Genomic DNA, 19,800 nt, shown 5'->3' on the forward strand with positions numbered 1-19,800 from the left:
TGCCCCAAATAGTCCAGGTAGTTTATGCCCCTGGTTCCTTCAGCTCCTTGTTCAGCATTTTATATCCATTCCCAGCCCCGCCCCCTCCCTTAGCCTGGCCTCTGCTTTCCTTCCTTATCTGCCTTCTGGCCTATATTTTCTGCACAGCAGCACCCGACACTATTTGTTTCATGTACTGCCTCCCTCCCCACAGAAGGGTAAGCATAAGAATTTATTTGCTATCTATTCCTGCTCCTCAGACACCTAGGGCCATGCCAGGCTCACGGGAGGCACTCAGTAAGTCTTAGATGATTACACTAGAACAGGGCCACTAATTAGTGAAACCAAGTTTAGAACATGTATGTCTCTCCCAATACCTAGCAACGGCACTCCTAGATACAGGTCCCAGAAAACTGTCCCTCCAATCTTTGAAACAAGATGAGCAAAGACATGCATGGCAGAATTGTTTGACTAGGTGCCCCTCCATAAGGACATATACGGGGAGTTAGAGTCACATCCTGGGACCTGGTGGGTTCTACAAGAATAGCATTGACTGAGGGACCCAGGAAACAGAAGAGTGTCGAGCTCAAAGTCATATTTATAAACACAGAGGTCAGAACCAGAAAAGAGACACAGGAGATGAAGATACAAAACTCTAATCTCCTTTTTAAAGAGGGAAGACGGAGGAGAAAAATCTAGCGATTTATTTATTTATGTATTCATTCATTCATGAGACAGGGAGTATCATACAGCCCTGCTGCTCTTGGCCTCTCCATCTTCCTGCCTAAGCCTCCAAACACTAGAATTACAGGTCTATGTCACTATGTCACATTTACACCTTGAAGAAAACAGCGTATGCCATTTCTACCCCTCCAAAGACCGCAGCCTTGCACATGCTGTTCACTGTCTCACGGGTCCAGAAGCACTGGCCCCTTCCCTGTCCCACTTTGCCGGCATGCCTCAGCACTGACTGAGGAACCAAGGACACCGTTGATGACAAACGCTTCCCACTCACTGATCTCTAGAGCCATCCTCATTTCTAGCAGGGAATGCGCACGGTGGGTTCAGTCACGATGGCAGCACGGGATGTGGGGTGAGTAAAGTCGGGAGACTTTCAGTTGCCATGAGAGGAGGGAAGACCAAGCATACTTTCACTGGAATTACTCCTCCCTAGTCTTATGCACATCCATCAAACTGTCACAGTTATTTTTCTTTACACTAATTATTTTATCTGTTCTCAGCACCATCAAGAAAACAAAAGAATGTGTTATCCAGAGGCCAGTACAGTGAGCGCCTCAGAATAGCTTTCGGGTAGAAAAGCAATTATACTTTAATAGCTAAGTTTCTTTACACATACATGTATAATATATATATATATATATATATATATATATATTATATATAATATATATAATATAATATATAATATATAATATATAATATATAATATATAATATATAATATATAATATATAATATATAATATATAATATATAATATATAATATATAATATATAATATATAATATATAATATATAATATATAATATATAATATATAATATATATGGGCATGCATGTGCACAGGTATGTGATGTATATGAAAGAGAGAGACAGAGAGACAGAGAAAAAGAGACAAAGAGAGACAGAAACGCTTACTCAAAAACAGGCTAGGTGGTGGAGGTTGTTCCTATGTAGAAAGCCAAAGCCGCTGGCCAGGGTCTTGAGAAGAGGACAGAGAAAGCAGATGATTCCTGGACTCAGTCTCCCATTGCTCTGTCCCCATACATCTTCCCCATTTACCAATTACAGTCCCTATTCTTCATAGACCTGAAACCAACAATACCATAGCCACTGACCCTTTGGTGAAAACTCCAAGGTCTCTACTTGTGAGGACAAGCTAAAAGGTAATCTAAATTTTTAAAATATAATACAATCATTCTATTATACATATATGGATTTGTATTCGATCATACATATAAAAACGTGTATGTTTTAAAACCAGGTTACCATCGAACTTGGCATTTAAATGACTATCTGAAAGACAAAATGGGAACTAGGGTATCTTGGTTCACACCGTTGAAGACAATCCAGCAGAGGTGCTCCTGGGGGAGAGCCACCTGCATGATGAGCCTAAAGGAAGACAAAATGTGCAGACACTGTCTCACAGATTCTTCGTTCTTCAGGTTGGCATCACTTTCACAGACCAGCTGGTAGTTGCAAATATTTTTTCCACTCAAAGCATGAAACTGAAAGACATGGGAAAATATATGAATATAAACCAGGCTTATATAATTCAAAACAAGGCATTTCTCAACGATGTTGAAAACCATAAAAAAACTAAAGTGTGAGCATTTGTATTTAATTGGTCTAATGGATTGGCAGGCAAAGAAATACAAGACAGGCTTCATTAGAAAATTTGTTAAGATCAGCTTTCCAGAGGCAAAAAAAAAATCCCAAACAAAAGAGTACTGAAATCTCATTACGTTATTATCTCATTACTGCTCGGCATGATTTGTAATCTCATCCAAGAGCATTTTAACCTATTTATTAACTCAAATGTGATTGCCTCGATTTATAGGATGCTGTCGGCAAATGGTGATTGACCACTACTATTTCAAGGGAGACTTGAAAGAGAGACAGAGACAAAGACAGAGAGAGAGAGAGAAAGAGAGAGAGAGAGAGAGAGAGAGAGAGAGAGAGAGAGAGAATGAGAGAGAGAGAGAGTGAGTCTCATGGCAGAAGCAAAATGTTTTCCAGGCACAGGCAACTTTAGGAGTGCTTGAGATGTCTGTCATGGTCGCTGAGTCCAGAAGAGGGCATCAGACACCCTGGAATGGGTTATAGGCTGTCATGACTGAGTGCTGGGAACCAAACTCAGAGCCTCTGGGAGCGGTGAGCACTCCTGACCGACCGCAGAGCCATCTCTCCGGCCCTTGGGCTTGGTTCTTAATCTCTAATAATCTTGTTTCACTTATCAGTAAAAAGGCAAAATAGTTCCACCTCTTAGGGCCATCAAGAAGCTGTGAGCTGGGAATTCATAAGGCACATTCAGACATTACCTAGCGAGAAGCTCACTTTGGCATGATGTTGCTTTTGTTGGCTTGTATTTTTATCCCCATAAAGACACCTGGGGTATTTGGAAGGGAACATAACAAGGCCAGACACTGAGAATCTTAGGGAGGGTAACATTCTCCTATCAGGGACTCCTTTAGCTCCCAGACCCCCAAGCACAGTTGTGAAGCAAATCGAGATTCGGGGAGGCGGGGGGTGGGGGGTGCTCAACTAATAAATTAATGCTAGCAATTAATATACAGTAACACTGATATAATAAAAATATGGCTTAAAATTCTTATCAAAAATCTACGTTCATGCTCAAAGAGCACCCTTTTTTTTTTTTTTTTTTTTTTTTTTTTTTTTACAATACCTATATAAGAAGCTTTGTTTTCCTCTTCTGTAAAATGGAACAATAATAAGATCTAGTGCCTGGTTTAAGGATCCAATATGCTTCCCAAAATGCTTTGTAAATGAATCTACCTACAAGTATTAGTTATTGTAACAACAGGGTTGGCTGCAGGATGAACTAGCACTTATCTTGACATAACCGCTGGAGCTTGGTGAATTCCCTGTCTTGTCTGGTCCTCAAAACTTGTATCAGACAACTTCCCGGGAATAGCCAGATGCTGTATTAGGTGGAGAAAGCTCTCTAGTCACTGTCAGCCAAAGTCTACACTAATTCCACAACTAGTCACAAGCCGCGGGACCATCGGTTTCTTCTCCCATCTTACTGTAAGTCTAGCCGTTTCATCTCCAAAGCCTTTTGGGAAGAAGACAGTTTTGAAATGATTTACGTCTTCTTTCTGCTCGTCGAAATCAGTAATGAACTCCTGGAGATACCGCCCGTAGCACTGCAGAAGAGCCAGCTTGTATTCCTAAAATAAAAAGAGGCCCTGGTCACAGCTTCAAAATGTTGTCTTAAGACTGGGTGATAGAAGCATCCTTAGTCATATTAGTGTGGGTTACTACCACTTCCAGAGACAAATACAGCCAGTGATTCAATGTAACTTTATGGAAAAAGAAACATACCTAGGGTCCATTTCTTTACACTCCAAGATCTACACTGCCATGTGACCAGCACCATTTCCCAAGCCTATCTAAAGTGGCTGATGTTGTCCATGCAATGCATTTCTATTATTGTGTTGGATTCTCAGAAAAAGGCCTCTGGGAATATGGGACCATTGATGACCCTAGTGATGAGAAAATGCACGTTTGTTCTGTATGTGGTAAAACCCTCAACATCTCATAGACTCGGAATCTAAGTTCCCAAACCCAGCATCCCCTGCTCATGGCGGCCCACATGCTCAGCTCAAGAGTGAAGACTGTAACCTTGCTTCAGAATCAGGAGTTCTGTTCCCATTACCTGCATGAGATGGTCGATCTGGTAAGTGTCACCAGGAAACAGGAAAGCTGAGTCCTTTGCGACTCCTCCACAACATCCTCCCCCACAGCCCTGTCTCCAGAAAAAGCCACTGGCTGGGCTCTGACCTGCCCCCTTGCCTAGCCAGCCCCTTGTGGGGTCTCCACCCATCAAACATGGCTCCTGTTCTTATCATCAAACACTGCTTGTTCTTCTTTCTGTTGACTTGTTTGTCTCCTCACTGGTTGGTTTTGAATCTTTCTCATTCTAACCGGATTGGTATAATATACCCAGAATGGGCTCAAAACCACAGCATCTCAGGTTATCTAGGCTGTAACTGAAATATAAATACAGTCTAGAGGCTGATGGCAATACACACTCAAGTTCAGTTTCAGGATTGTAAACCCCGCCGGTGACCCATTTCCCATCACTGAAAAGTAGGTAAGTCTTCCCCTTATGCTTCCATCCAAATGTAAACACTGCCTAGGCCTATCTATCAGAAGCATTGGGGCTCCTTAGCCCCTGCCCATTGTCAACCTGCTCCCTCGGTGTCTGACAAGGTTCCTCTTCCCTCACCCACTGCTTCTAAGACTATCCATCTCTACCATGCGGTGTCAATCCCTCTGTCCCAAAGCTACCAAGATAAAAACGGTATATTGTCATCTGTCACTCCACTCCACAGAAGTAGAGCTTGCAACTTGGAACTTACCTAATTTCCCCCGCCCCCCAAACCCTGCATTTTCAGGTGTGTGAGAACCATGGTACTGCATGCAGAGCTAAGGCCGCCTTTAATTTAGGTAGAGGAAGCAGGATCCAATTAGTTCTGTGGGTGAAAAGGTTCTGGAAAGAAAAGCACCTTAGACTGAACCTTCCAGATGGCTGATGGCTGATTAGAACTGCGGGGACTGAGGAGAGGCTGGTATTGCAGATTCAGGGTCTAATTACAATGTATCTTGCGCTACCTTTTAGTACCTTTAAAGCATCCCTTGCCTGCCTCTGCATTTGTTACCTGTGTTTGACAACCAGGTAAAATCAGTTGGAATATGTTAACTTAGGAGACCGCCCCCCTCAGAACTGTCACCAACCAAAAAGCTAAATTATGTCATCAGATAGTTATCTGAGGCTTACAGAGATTTCCCACTTGACTGTGACCTGCCTGCCTCCTGTTTCTACCAATGTATTTGAAAATTGTCTTCATGTGCAACTAAAATGTCATAAATGACTATATAAAGGCTTTGTGAAACTGTTAACCATATTGGACACGTAATTTGGGGGAACCTGAATCTGTGTCCCTAGGCCATGGTCACTCATATTGGGCTTCAGGAAAAATTATCTCTTCTCTTACCTGGTGGAAGTGTTGTACTTTTTGCATTGATGGTGCTTTAAAATGGAAGGTTTTCTATACCTTATCCTCTATTTCAGTGGTTCTCAACCTTCCTAACGCTGCTGCAACCCTTTATAATACAGTTCCTCGTGCTGTGGTGACTCCCAACCATAAGAGTATTTCATTGCTACTTCATAACTTTAAGTTAGCTACTGTTTTGAATTGGAACGTGAATATCTGATACGCAGGATAGCTGATATGAGACATTCCTGAGGGGTCTCGACCCACAGGTTGAGAACCCCTGCTATTTGGCTCCATTTGCCCCACCCCCACCCCCCCACCCCACCCCCAGTCCATAGATTAAAGTCTAAGAAATAGACACGCGGGAACAAAATCAAGCTGGGAAACTGAAAATTGAGAAGGCACTCACTCATACTGCCCATGCCTGGCCTAAAATCCCTGTGGATAAAATAACTCCTGGTCCAACACTGAATAGAACTTGCTATATTTGGACTTAGGCCAGAGATACAGGGTTGGGGGTGGGGGTGTGTTAAACTCGCAAGTTCACAAACTGAAGGTCCAGCCATGGCACGGTCTTATCAAGCCAAGCCCCAGTCCACGACATTCGAAAACATAGACCCTCCCTGACACAGAACTCATGGTATGGTACGTGCTCAGTTTCTGATAAAATACTGACCAGGAAACAGTTGTCAGACTCACAGTACAGCAAAAAAATATTCAGAAAACTAAAAGTCATTAAAACAGGACACTGAACTGCCGGGCCAGTAGCCATGAGGGCTGACGGGGCAAGGCTGGCGGCCTAGGGGGAAAACAACAGGAAGTGGTGTCTGGGCTCCTTTGTCTAAGGTAGGAACATGGTGACTCAGCACTTCCGGCAGCGCGCCTACCACACCCTCCACTGAGCTGAGCTGCCTTCCCATCCCAGCCCGCCTCTGGTCCCTGAAGGAACCACCTGGAGACTTTCAAATACAAAGTAAAAGGGCAGACTTTGTAGTTTGTTATGGCTGTTACTGTACCTCGCTACAACTTTACTTATTTGCATATTATTTTTCCAATATAAAAAGGATATCCAACCTTTTAGTAGCCAAGGGAGCTTGTTTCTCGATGGCTATCTGCTTCGGAACCACTTACTTTTATTTGACAGAGGCTGTCTCCAACCTTCAAAAGCTTCTCGTTGTAATAGTCCGTTGGCAGCCTGGGGGCGTATTTGGTCCAGATATTAAACAGAGTGGTGGCACTGTAAGAGTCATAGAGTGAAAGGACATCTTCAGAATGAGCAGGCAGCCTCGATTAATTAGTGGGCAACGCCTTTAACACTTGCCTTGTGCTCCGTCGTTTTTTTTAAATCATACTCCTTATTGTTAACGTCTAAGTATTAATACATATTAATACACGTTATTATAGCTAGCAAGTGCCCAACGTTGACTGAAGCTCTTTTTATATGTGTGAAAGAAAAAAAAAAAAAAAAAACAACTTCTTTTCCGAGCAGCTTTTATCTTCACAGTGAAGAAAATCCAGAGATGTTCCTCCACCCCCATTCCCAAGCACGGGCAAGCTGTGTGTCCTCCCTCTGTCAGCATCTGCCCTTCTGGGGTTCTTTATCTCAAGAAAGATCTTAGAGATGGACTGGAAAGGAAGTCCAAGGACCGTTTTACTAAAGGAAGGAACATAGTGCAGGCTAAGTAAAGAGCCCGGAAGCAGCTAGAAGATGGAGCAAAAGTCATGCCTTGTAAGTTAGGCATGGACTAGAAATAGACGGATTATTAATAAAGGAGCAAGCACTCCCGAGGAAGGAAGTGAGCCAGTGAGCTGAGGAGAGAGCCATATGGTATAGATCTGTGAAAGCTCCCTCTTCTCTCTCCTTTGCATTTCACTTGCTCCACGCATGCTCTGTTCCTCAGGTTGTGTCAGGACTTTCAGTGTTCCTCTGCAGACTGGCTTCTTATGTTAACTTTAAAAAAAAAAATACATAAATGAGTATTTTTGCCTTGCGTGTATGCAATTCCCAAGGAGACCAGAAGAGGGCATCAGATCACCTGAAATCACCTACAGGTAGTTGTTAGGCACCATATGGGGGCTGGGAACTAAGCGCAGGACTCTGAAAGAACAGGAAGCTCTCTTAACCACTGAGCCATCTCTCCAGCCCCCTCCCTTGTTAATCTTGATGTAGCTTTTGTTTCGGTTCCTACTTTTTTACTGTATCTTGTTACAACTGATGAGGCAACCCTAGCACATTGAGTATCGACTAAGTCCAGGGTTTCTGGCAGGGTTCACTCTTGGTCCTTTGACAAATGTATAAGCATACATATCAGCACTGTATCATGATACAATGTTTCACTATCCTGAACTTCCTCTGGGCTCCACCTACACAGTCCTCCCTTGCTCCCTAATCCCTGATCTTTTTACTGTCACCATAACTTTTCTCTTACAGAATGCCACCTGGTATATAATCTTTTCAGACTGCCGTCTTTCCTTTGGAAATATGTATGTACATTTCTCTGTCTTTCCCTGGCTCACCAGTTTCCTTCTTAGACTGATTAATATCACATGATTGGATAAGATTGTTATTTTTCACTAACCTTATAAAGAACATAGCTGCTGACAAGTTTTTAACAATGGCAGATAAAGCAGCTGCTACCCGTATCTGAGCCTGGGGAGGCAGCTCAGTTAATAAAGCGATTACTGCATAACATGAGGGCCTGAGTTAGAGTCCCAGAACCCACGAACAGAACCCAGCCAAGTTCTTTGCCACTTCTTTGTAATCTCAGAGCCAGGGAATTGGAGCTGGGACGATCTCTATGATTCTCTGGCCAGTAGCCTATCCCAATTTGTAAGCCCCAGATTCCATTGAGAGACCCTGTCTAGAAAACAAAAGATAGCTGTTGATGAAGGGCATTCCAGGTTGAATTCTGGCCTCTACACACACACACACACACACACACACACACACACACACACACACACACACGAATTGGTGGGGGAAAGTAAAGAGGAGAAGAGGAAGAGGGAGAGAGAGAAAGAAAGTGGGGAAACAGAGAGAGATTATTAGTATCCACATGCAGGGTTTTATGTGGATATAATCTTCCTTTGGGTAAGTGCCAAGAGCCACAATTACTAGACGAATTATTAAGGGTGTGCTTAGCTTTGTGAGAAATCGTCATTTGTCTTCCACAATGCCACATCAGCTGTTCTGTGACTCGTCCAGTACAGAGCTTCAGTTCTCCTTCATCAGCATTCAGAGCTGCCGGAGTCCTGAAATTTAGCCTTGTAATCCTGTGTGAGTGACCTCACAGTTGCTTGAATCTGAAGTCCCCCGATGTTGTTGTTGCATGTGGAGCATCTTCCTATGTTCATTTTCCATCTGTGTACACCTCTCTGGTGAGATGTATGTTGGCTCTTTGGCCAATTCTTAAAAACAGGTTGGTTTGAGTTTTATGTTTTTTTTTTTTTTAAGAGTCCACTACATATTATGGACAATAGTCTTTTATCACATATGGATTGTGCAAGTATTCAGTTTACAGCCCAGCCAGACAATGATAGTCCATGCCTTTAATCCCAGCACTCAGAAGTCAGAGGCAGCCTGATCTACAGAATGAATTCCAGGGTGGCCAAGACTACACAGAGAAACCCTGTCTCAAACAACAACAACCACAACAACAACAACAAAGCTTACAGCTGAGTCTGCCTTTTTTTTTTTTTTTCATACTCTTCCCACAGAGCAGAAATCTTTAATCTTGCTGTTTTGAGCATTATATTTAGGACAGGCGATCCTTTGAGCTGATTTCCATGGTGGAGTCAGTCTGTCTGTACCCAATTTCACTTTCTTGCATGTAGTTGTTGAGCATGTCCAGAACCAATCTGTCTCTCTGTCTCAGCTCTCTTCCTTCGTCAGACTACAGACTGTATGTCTGGGCTGTGTATTCTTCCTCAGTGATCTGCCCAATATTCTTTCAGCAATATCGCACTATCTAGACTACTACAGCTGTCCATAAATCCTGAGAGGGTGCTGGATTGGTCTGCCAGCTTTGTTTCTTTGGTTTCTGTTTGTTTGTAACTCATTACAAACAAGGTTGAACATGAACAGAGATGGGGGTTGTGGCCCTCCCTTCTCCCAGGGGTTATTGGCCACCGGCCCATGAGGACAAAGGGAGCAGAGTCCACGCACAGGGTTACGGATGACCTCTGAGTATGAACAGAAATGATGACACTTGGGGATCAGGTTCAGGGAGAAAGATCAACTTTATTTGGGGTGAATCAAGAGTTACGTAGTTTTGGGGAAGGTGGTAGGAACATCCAGGATGGGCGAAGGTCATTGGCTGAAGGCTAGGGTACTGAGATACATCATTAGCATAGGGAGGTGTTCCAGGAAGCTCGGGTGCTTGCTGAACGGGTTTGTTATCAGGAGATAGGAAGCTGGGTCTATAACCTCACCAAGGCTACATGACACTCTGCAGGTAGAGGATATGGAGGTTTCGAGCTCCCTAGACAAAGTCAGAGAAGAAGAAACCCACTGGTTAAGGGAGTCCACCATTTTGCACAGAGCTCTGGGCTTTCCGGCAACATCAGACTTTGACCTTAGTTAGCAGGACTTCCCAATACAAAGTTTCACTATGAAGCCTAGGTATTCTCAGACTCAATATCTTCCTGGCACATACTCCAATGTGTCAAAATTACAATTGTGTGCCACCACTTCAATGATAGCATTCACTTCTTGTCTCAAGAGGTGTGAATACCTAATAGAGTATCTTAGTTTCTTTTCCTGTTGCTGTGATCAAATACTCTGACATTTAAGACAACTTAAGGGGGAAATGGTTTCTTCTGACTCACAAGTGAAGGTACCAGTCCATCATGGCGGGGGAGTCAAGGCGGCAAGAGCAAGAAACAGCTGGTCGTGACATATATACCATCAAGAACTCGTGTTTCCCTGGCCTTCTCCAGTCTGTACAGTCCAGGAGGATGCTAGCTCAGGAGGTGGAGCCATCACAGACTCTGGGTCTTTCCACTGTTCATCAAGATGGTGTCCCACAGGCATGCCAAGAAGGTAACTTAACCTAGAGAAGCCCTCACAGGTTTTACGAGGGCTTGTCTCCTAGGCAATTCGAGACTCTGTCAAGTTGGCAACTAACACTAACTTCACAGTTCTCAGACTTCCTAAAGCTGTAACCCTTTAATACAGTTCCTCGTGTTGTGGTGACCCTCAACCGTGAAAAAATTTTTCTTGCTACTTCATAACTGTAATCTTGCTATCGTTATGAATCATATTGCAAACATTCGTGTTTTCCAATGGTCTTAGGGGACCCCTGAGAATTCAATCCCCAATAGGGTCAAGACTCACGGGTTGAGAACCACTGGTATAAAGGAAGCAAAGAGGGAGGGAGGGAAAATGAAGAGGAAGGAAGGATGAGAAAGGGAGAAGGTTTGGGATGGTGACTGGAGCAACAGTAGGTAGGTTGGGGAAATTCTTGCTTTTATTTTATTCTTTTCCATGAAGAGCTCAAATATCTAGTCAATCTGTGCAGCGTTACACCTCCACCACACAAAATGAAAACAAGCCATTGGTATTATAGAAGTGGTTTTTTAAATAAAAATTAGCAAGGTAATAAATTATTGCCCAATTTATTCATTCATTGAGTTAACACTGGTTTCTTATCTTCCTCCAGAATATTATGAGTGCCTCCAGGATTTAAAAAAAAAAAACTAAACTCCCCTTAAAGTTGCTCAATGCTGCCTTCCACTCTTCTAGATACAGACCGAATTGGGAACAGAATGCCTCCTCCCAGACACAAGCACACGCTTGGCGCCTTAACCCCCAGGGAAGCAGTACTGGAAACTTCACCTCTGAGGAAGCAATTACAGTTAAATGAGGTCATGTATTAGGCTCTTGGTCTGAGGGGATTAATCTCCTTCCCAGAAGAGACTCCCAGAGCTTGCGCTCACTCCTGCTCTCTCTCTTCCAGGTTTCTTCAGAGGAAGGGCCCTGACAAGCAGTTTCCCAAACCAGGAAAAGAGCCCTGACAAGATCCTGACCAGCCTGGAACTGGAACGTGAAGTCTTCAGAACTATACAAAAAAAAAAAAAAAAAAAAAAAAAAAAAGGTTTTCTTTAAGACACTCAATCTGTGATATCTTGGTAAGGCAGCAAGAACTGATGAATACAGGATACAATCTAAATTTAAGGACTAGAGATTTCTAAGAATCGGTGGTGGTGTGCACCTTTAATCCCAGCACTTGGGAGGCAGAGGCAGATGGATCTCTGACTTCAAGGCCAGCCTGGTCTATAGAGTTCCAGGCCAGTCAGTACTACAGAGAAACCCTGTCTCAAACACAAACAAACAAACCTGCAAACAAACAAAATCCCTGCAGATTGGTATCTACTACTTACATGTACACGTTAGAACATTCATGGAACAGTCAGTATCTGCAGATACGGATCAATTGACTCCTTAAGGCAATTAAATGATAGTGATTGGGTCCCCAGGTGAGTAAAGGGGATGTAGCATCTCTGCCTTTATGGACTGAAAAAAAAAAAAAAAATGTTTGGGGTAAAACAAGACCTACATGTGCCTACAGAAGAGACAACGAGGAATAAACAGTGTGCTAAATACAAGTCATAGAGGGCTAAGAAAAGAAAGACAGTTTCTTTGTTCATTTTATACTCCACTTGCTGTCTCATGAAATTCCACAGTATTTAGATGCAATAAATTCAAGAAATCTACCCAGTGGGGCCCAAATCCTTCAAGTCTGCACCTAAAACAGTTAATTCACCCGAGGCTTACAGATGAGGTGATCGTTGGGTTTGTTATTCATAGAAGCGAAATACCAGCTTAATTAAGTCAACCAGGGTTATGTAATAAGAAAAGAGCTTTCTTTCTTCTTTTTATTTTTTTTTTCTTTTTACAGAATCTGAAGCTCGGGAATGCTGTTCATTAGAAATGGCTTACATAATGCAGCGGCAAAAAATATCCTCTGTAGCCCAGGGTGGCCTGAAACATATTGTTGTAGTCCAGGCTGACCTCAGACTCACACATTCCTCCTGTCGGCTGCCAGGAGTAGGAATCACAGGCATGGGCCACCATGGCCAGCTTTAAAAATAAAAAGCTAACATGTTTTATTCTGCTGGTTGGCTAGAACAGCTAGGAGATGTCCTGAATGTCCTGAAGAAAATTCTCACAGGATAATCAGAATATCTAGTGCTTGTGACAAAAGCGTATTTTAAAATATACCACACTTTTATATAATGGCATTGTTCATATAATCGAGATCATAGTTTTTGGTACTATAAATTTTGATTCTTGTGGAAAGTCCTATAGTTAGAAAGGGGGGGGGGGACTTTGATTTTAAGAAAAACCATCTGTCAAGCATGTTATAAAAGCAACTCCTACCTCCTGGGCTTCCAACCTGCTCCCCGTTACCGCTCTTGTCCCATTGGGACATGATCACCCAAGAAATATTTTCAAATAAAAATTACATAAAGGCAATCCCTTCCCAGAAAGGTGTTCCTGCTTCAGCTGACCTCTACAGTCCTCTGGGCCCCATTGCTTCATCTAACGGCATGGTCCACTACCGTACCTGTGCTTCTCATGCTGAAGCCGGGTAGGCTTCCCTCTGTTCGTTCAAAGTGCTTGGTTCTTTCCAGCCCAGGATCTCCCTCTGTGCTTGCTCTCCCCTGTTTCTCCCTGTTTTCCTGGTTGACTCCTGCACATTTTTCTTGTCTCCACTTAACATCTGTCATGGCTTCAATATGCTTGGCTCAGGGAGTGGCACTGTTAGGAGGTGTGGCCTTGTTGGAGTAGGTGTGTCACTGTGGGTGTGGGCTTTAAGACCCTCATCCTAGCTGCCTGGAAGTCAGTTTTCCACCAGCAGCCTTCAGATGAAGATGTAGAACTCTCAGCTCCTCCAGCACCATGCCTGTCTGGATGCTGCCATGCTCTTGCCTTGATGATAATAGACTGAACCTCTGAACCTGTAAGCCAGCCCCAATTAAATGTTGTCTTTATGAGAGTTGCCTTGGTCATGGTGTCTGTTCACAGCAATAAAACCCTAACTAAGAAAACATCACCTTCCTCATCCCTCCTTTGAAAGCAAGTTGCCATTGAGCTCTCCCTGGGCTGCTGCTGGAATGCTACCTACTTTGACACACATGCAGGCAAAACGCCCTTCCATGTGATATAAGAAGAAATAGATCTGTTTTGGATGCTGGAGAGAATACAGAATAATAGAGAGAGTCCTCGGATTCCTTCAGTATCAAATGTCTGTGGAGTGTTTACTATGTTCCAATCCCCAGCCTATCACCTAGAGATGGAACAATGCAGAAGGGGAAAAAAAAAATCCCAAGCTCACCAGGAAGCTTACATTTTTTTTTTTTTTTTTTTTTTTGGTTTTTCGAGACAGGTTTTCTCTGTATAGCCCAGGCTGTCCTGGAACTCACTCTGTAGACCAGGCTGGCCTTGAACTCAGGAATCCACCTGCCTCTGCCTCCCAAGTGCTGGGATTAAAGGCGTGCGCCACCACCGCCCGGCTAGAAGCTTACATTTTAATAAAGGAGACAAGCAATATACAAGAAAATGAAAAGTTAGGTAAAATACCAATTGATCGATAAACCTGATTTAGGAAGAAAGAAAAAAAAAAAACCTATCTTGGATGGTGATGACTGAGCAGAGAGACCTGAAGGAAGAGAGAGAGATAACTAGAAATCTGGAAGAAAACCCTCCCAAAGGAACCCACAACTACTAAGCCTCTAGAGCAAGAAAGTGGAGTGTTTCTGCGGCAAGTCCCAAGAAAAGTGCTGAACTCGGACGAGGGAGAGGCGGGGCCAGATCCTCAGACCCTGGAGGACACTGAGGGTCTTAATTGCATGCTGGAAGCCGTGACAATCAATGGACTTTAGCTAAGAGCAGCTGATATGCTTTCAAAGCTCACCCTGACTGCTATGTGGAGGATATATGAGACAGGGGAGGCCGAAGAAAAGCCGACTTCTGGACTGGAATGCTGAGAATGGGGATTCTAGCGGTTGTACAAATGGCAACCATTCAGATAGAACGTGTGTGGGAGTGAGGCTGGGTGGGCAATGTGCTCTCCCTGGGCTTTCTTTACACGGAGTCTCACTCAGCTGGCCTTGAATGCAGGATCCTCTGACTCAGCCTCCGGAGTGCCAGGGTGCCAGGCGAGCAACACCACGCTTAGCAAAAGCCATTTGTTTATTATTTTATCTTATCTTATTTGTCCTCACTCCTTGGTCAGCTCTTGCTCCTCCTCCATCAGCAGGATATGCCGCAGTGGACTCTTCCTTCCCTGTAATTGCTTTCTCTCTCGGCTCTGGAAGCACCAGCTACTTCCTGGTTCTCCTCGGACCTTCCTGGCCTCTTACTCTCTGCAGGTTCCTATTGGATGGAACATCCCTGGGCTCTGTCCTTTACTGTCCTCTGCACCTACACCAGCTCCCTTGGCTATGGCTATCACTCACTGTATTAACCGTCATTAATGGGTTGATGAATCCCAAGTGCGTTTCTCTTCTGACCTCCAGCCCTGCCTGGTTGCTGCATCACAGCCTCCGTATCTCTAAAATCAAACTCTCCGTCTTATTTCCTCCCATCTAAACCTGCTCTTCCCACTGTCACAATGCTACCCAGCTTCTTCGCACTTGCCACTGTCACAGTATAGCCTACTCTACAAGGAAACCCTTACAAATTGTCCCCACTCCTCAACAATTTCCTTCTTCCTCTTCTTCTTCCTCTTCCTCCCCCTCCCCTCCCTCTCCCCTTCTTCTCCCCTCTTCTCCTCCTCCTTCTTCAAGACAGGATTTCTCTGTGTAGCCCTGACTGTTCTGAAACTCATTCTGTAGACCAGGCAGGCCTCAAACTCATAGAGACCCTCCTGCCTCTGACTCCAAAGTACTGGAATTAAGGACATATGCCACCACCCAACTTTATCCTCAACTTTCTAAAACAAGAAAATAAAGGCACTTTTCCCCCTGGTTTTCTCTATGCTCCCTGCCATCCCAGTTCCAATTGCAGCATTCGTCAGATACCCCTTGGTCCTATCCCCTGCCCCCTTGGTTCTGTCCCCTGCCTTACTCTTCAGGGAAGAGTAAGCACTGTCTTTGTAATCTCCATCGGCTGGCTTCTCCCTACTCTCAGTGGATTTAGTGTGAGGCTCCCTAATGATGTATGAAGAGACAATTAACACTGAACATTATGTATACTACATGTTCTTCTATACACACACACATACACACACACACACACACGCACACGCACGAGCCCGCTCTAGTTTGCTCTCTGTTGCTATGATAATCACCATAGCCAAAAGTAATTTGGGGAGAGAAAGGTTTATTGCCTCTTGTGGGTTACAGTCCATGACCAAGGGGAAATAGGCCAGAATCTCGAAGCAGGAACCTGGAAGCAAGAACTGAAGCAGAAGCCATGGAGGAACACTGCTTACTGGCTTGTTTCTCCTGGCTTGCTCAGCTATTTTCCTCATACAACCCAGGGCCACTTGCCCCAAAATAGCACTCACTGCTCAGGGTAGAGTGCGTCCTCTGATATCAATCAGCAGTCAATAAAACGTCCTACAGCCGTGCCACAAGGCCAGTCTGATGGAGGCAATTCCTCAAGAAGAGGTTCCTTCTTCCCTGGAGTGTCAAGTTGATAACCAAGATTAGCCATCACATGACAAAGGCTCCCTTATGAACTAGGTGCAATAAGAGATGGGCTATACTAGGGTGGAAAAAGTATAACCAACTGCATAAAAGTTACATGAACATAGTCACTCTCAAAACATCTAACCATACTGTGGGTCTTGGCCATCCAAACATGCATTTTTCTCCTTTCCATATTGAAAAACTTCTATTTCCATTTACAAAAGGACTCTATACCTTCTCCTTGGGACATCTGCATCCCCGGCACCACTACTCTTGTGCTTCATAATCATTATTTAGCAAAATATGGATCATGTTAACACAAATCCTGAGTTACTATGACAGTCGATCTGATAACCAAGATGGCCAACTAACAAACAGACCAATGGAGACCACAGGGTGGATGCGCTGAACATAGGGATGATTCAAACCCTGGGTAGGGCAGAGCAAGATTTTATCAGACTGCTCAGAAGGGACTATAAACAATTAACAACCGTTTGTTTCTGGAATTTTCCATGCAAGATTTTCATAGCCTTTGACCACAGGTAAGTGAAACTGGGGTGCAGGGGAGAATATAAGGGGTGGTGGGGATGCTGCATCCCATGTTTGTTTAGTACAAGATTATACTGACAGAAATATATGACTTGGGGGAGGGGGTTTTATTGTTAACTTGATGCCTTCCTAGTTTTGAGAAAAGTGTCTTTCAAAGATGTGTCTACTAGGTGCTCAACAATAATAAATGAATGAATAATAAATGTAAGTTAAAGCTGTGTATTCATATTAAATGCATGACCAAAACAGGTAAATTTAAAATACTCACAGGAAGAAAAGCTATTTTCCAGTCTGGTACTCTTTGCAGCCTGCCTATGTCTTGTAACTACTCATTTTGGAATGCATCAGACCAGAAAAGATGGCAATGTTAACAAAATCAAATCTTAGAAACAGGTAGTTTTCAGTTCACAGAAATAAGTTGGAGAAACAAAAAAAACCAATCAGACACTCAGAAAGAGCCACCAAGTCAAGAGGAAAAAGAAGTTTCTGTAATCCCAACGGAATATAAAGAGAATAAAATGTACACGTTCACAATATGACAGTCTTGGTTGAGACCTAACTTCAAGGACCTGAGCAACCTGCTCAGAAATGGTCTTAAGTCTACTTTTGTCTTGTTTTGCGACCCATGAGTGAGCCAAGAGAGGCCATGAGAAGATGCTGAGACCAAACCTAGAGTTAGGAAGCACCTCTGTGCAGATTTTTATTTTGACCTGAGAAGGAAGGCGTGAAACCTGTAGGAAGACCTAAGGGCTATACTAGCTGGGAAATGTCCACAGCTCAGCTGGTCTCCAGGGCCACGCCCCTTTCGTGGTCCTCCAATGGCATTTCCTGACGCCCTCCCCAGAGCCCTGCCTCAGCTTACCACCTCCGATGGAATTCGTGCTTCTGTTCCTCTGAGGTAGTTAGAGCCTTATTCTTCTTCATAAAGCCCAACAGCTCCCGGATCTCCTTCTCGCAAGATGCCAGGAGCGGGTTTTTACTGTCCAGGGGCCCATAGAAGGCGGCAGAGGGCAGCGAGTCCTCGGAGCAGGTCCACTGCGCCGGGTTGGTCGAGCTCGACTTGGACTCGGTGGGCGACTTGAGAACCGCGGTGGAAGTTGGTGGTGGCGTTGGGGGCAGTTGCACCGGCGACACCGATGTCTCAGAGTCCGGGGACACATCAGAGGAGCTGGAGGAGCTGCTGGAGGACGCCATGTCTATCGGAGTTCAGTGGGCTAGGGGCTGGTGTACAAGCGGTTGCCAGGCAACGATCTGGTGGCAACCACGCCACCTGAACGCTTCCCGGAAGCACAGCGGCCCCTAGAGGGCGAGGAAAGTAGCAAGAGCCTGGAGAGGCAGGATGCTCTGGCTGTTTGTGTAGCCCACGCTGGCCTCAAACTCACTACCCTCCAGCCGCAGTCTCTTGAGTGCTGGGATTACAGACATTCACAACCGCTTGAGAGAGGGTTTTAAAACGAAGAACCAATAAAAAAAAATTACCATCAAAAGTTCATACTATGTTTTCCCCATTTGGACCACCTACTAATATCCATGGTTACAATAATTAAAATGTATTGGGCATTATTCCAAGCATTTTGAAGCATCACTTTTCTCATTAATCATCATGACTTCATATCTCAGCTTCTATCCTATCTCCTCCGTTTCACAGCTTAGGAGAACATAGCTTGACTTTGGCCAAACTCTCAGGGGACATGTCCTAATTATGTGCTGTAAAGCCAATAATCATAAGAAATCTGCTGTCCTGATGATGTCCCCAAAAGAAAGCACTGAAGCTGAGTTCCCAAACTGGAATCAGGGAACTCTCTGTCAATCTGGTTAAGACAAGCACCTTGCATGGCTACGTTCTCTTCCCTCTGCAGTTTGAGTTTGTGACTGGGGGTTTACTGTTTGTGCCTGTAATAATCTCGAGTTACTTCCACATCAGCCTTATAGTCTAAATGTCACTGTGTTCTAAACCAGTGTGCCTTTTACTCCACTCTAACTCTTTGACATTAATATATGCTAATGGTTTGAAGTATTAACTCTCCAAATACTTCTTGTTTTTAAACAGGGAGATGGGAGATATTCTCTCTCTCTCTCTCTCTCTCTCTCTCTCTCTCTCTCTCTCTCTCTCCCTCTTTCTCTCTCTCTCCCTCTTTCTCCCTCTCTAATGGACAAATTGTAGGCCTCTGGGGGAAATGCTTAACACTAAGAAATGTTTCTTTCTTTCATCTCATGGGCCACATTGAGTCAAATTTATTAATTTGGGATTTGAATTTCAGTTAGCGGACCTACTTTCCTCACAAATTATACAAGCCCCAAAATTACTGAAGAACTAGAGATAGAGGGTGGCTTCAAAAACTAGGTCTTTCACACTGAAAACTACTACTGGTTCTTTCTTTCACACGCAAAATATAGACTGTGACCTTGGTACCCACTGAACACTAAGAAGCTCACAGGGCTACGTCCTTATCTCTTCCATCTCCAATCTCATTTCATCCAGACCCTATGGATCCTTACTAATGTTTAAGGTCAGCTTCCTGTGTCCTATGCACTGTACCCTAATATTCTTGGAAGGACGATGACAGGGAAATTGCTCATTGGAGCAGGTAACTATGGATAAAGAATCTTTCAGACAACCAGTAACTCACAACCTCACTGTCACAGCTCAGTTCTCCAGCCAAGAGGCAGAGCCTATTCTTGACGCACAGTACTTTGTATTGGAGATGAGCGATATAAACATTAACATTTTTAACATGAATGCAGGTTGGGGTCGGGGGAACGTGTCCATTGAGCTTTTTGCATATATATATATATATATATATATATATATATATATATATTAACATATATATTAATATATATATATTAATAGACATCTTTTTAAAATGGGCTT

General features: G+C 43.8%; 1 protein-coding gene across 5 annotated transcripts in view; it reads right to left on the minus strand.

Moving 5' to 3' along the window:
* The window catches only part of Cfap54 (cilia and flagella associated protein 54), a 279,965-nt gene extending 261,808 nt beyond the window's left edge, over positions 1 to 18,157 (minus strand). For 4 of the 5 annotated variants that reach the window (XR_013106305.1, XM_076919997.1, XM_076919995.1 and 1 more), the window contains exons 1-4: positions 17,788 to 18,157; positions 6,870 to 6,975; positions 3,765 to 3,908; positions 2,054 to 2,225 (exon numbers count right to left, since the gene is read on the minus strand). Coding sequence is in view for 3 of the 5 variants with exons in the window: in XM_076919997.1 (XP_076776112.1) it covers positions 2,054 to 2,225; positions 3,765 to 3,908; positions 6,870 to 6,975; positions 17,788 to 18,119 (754 nt within the window). In the remaining 2 variants the exon portion in view is untranslated. Of the gene's footprint in view, positions 1 to 1,635; positions 1,699 to 2,053; positions 2,226 to 3,764; positions 3,909 to 6,869; positions 6,976 to 17,787 lie in introns of those variants that run through there. The other variant, XM_076919998.1, reaches the window with a different exon arrangement.
* Positions 18,158 to 19,800: the final 1,643 nt, after the last annotated feature.

The sequence above is a fragment of the Arvicanthis niloticus genome, chromosome 22 (genome assembly GCF_011762505.2).
Source record: "Arvicanthis niloticus isolate mArvNil1 chromosome 22, mArvNil1.pat.X, whole genome shotgun sequence".
Taxonomy (NCBI): domain Eukaryota; kingdom Metazoa; phylum Chordata; class Mammalia; order Rodentia; family Muridae; genus Arvicanthis; species Arvicanthis niloticus.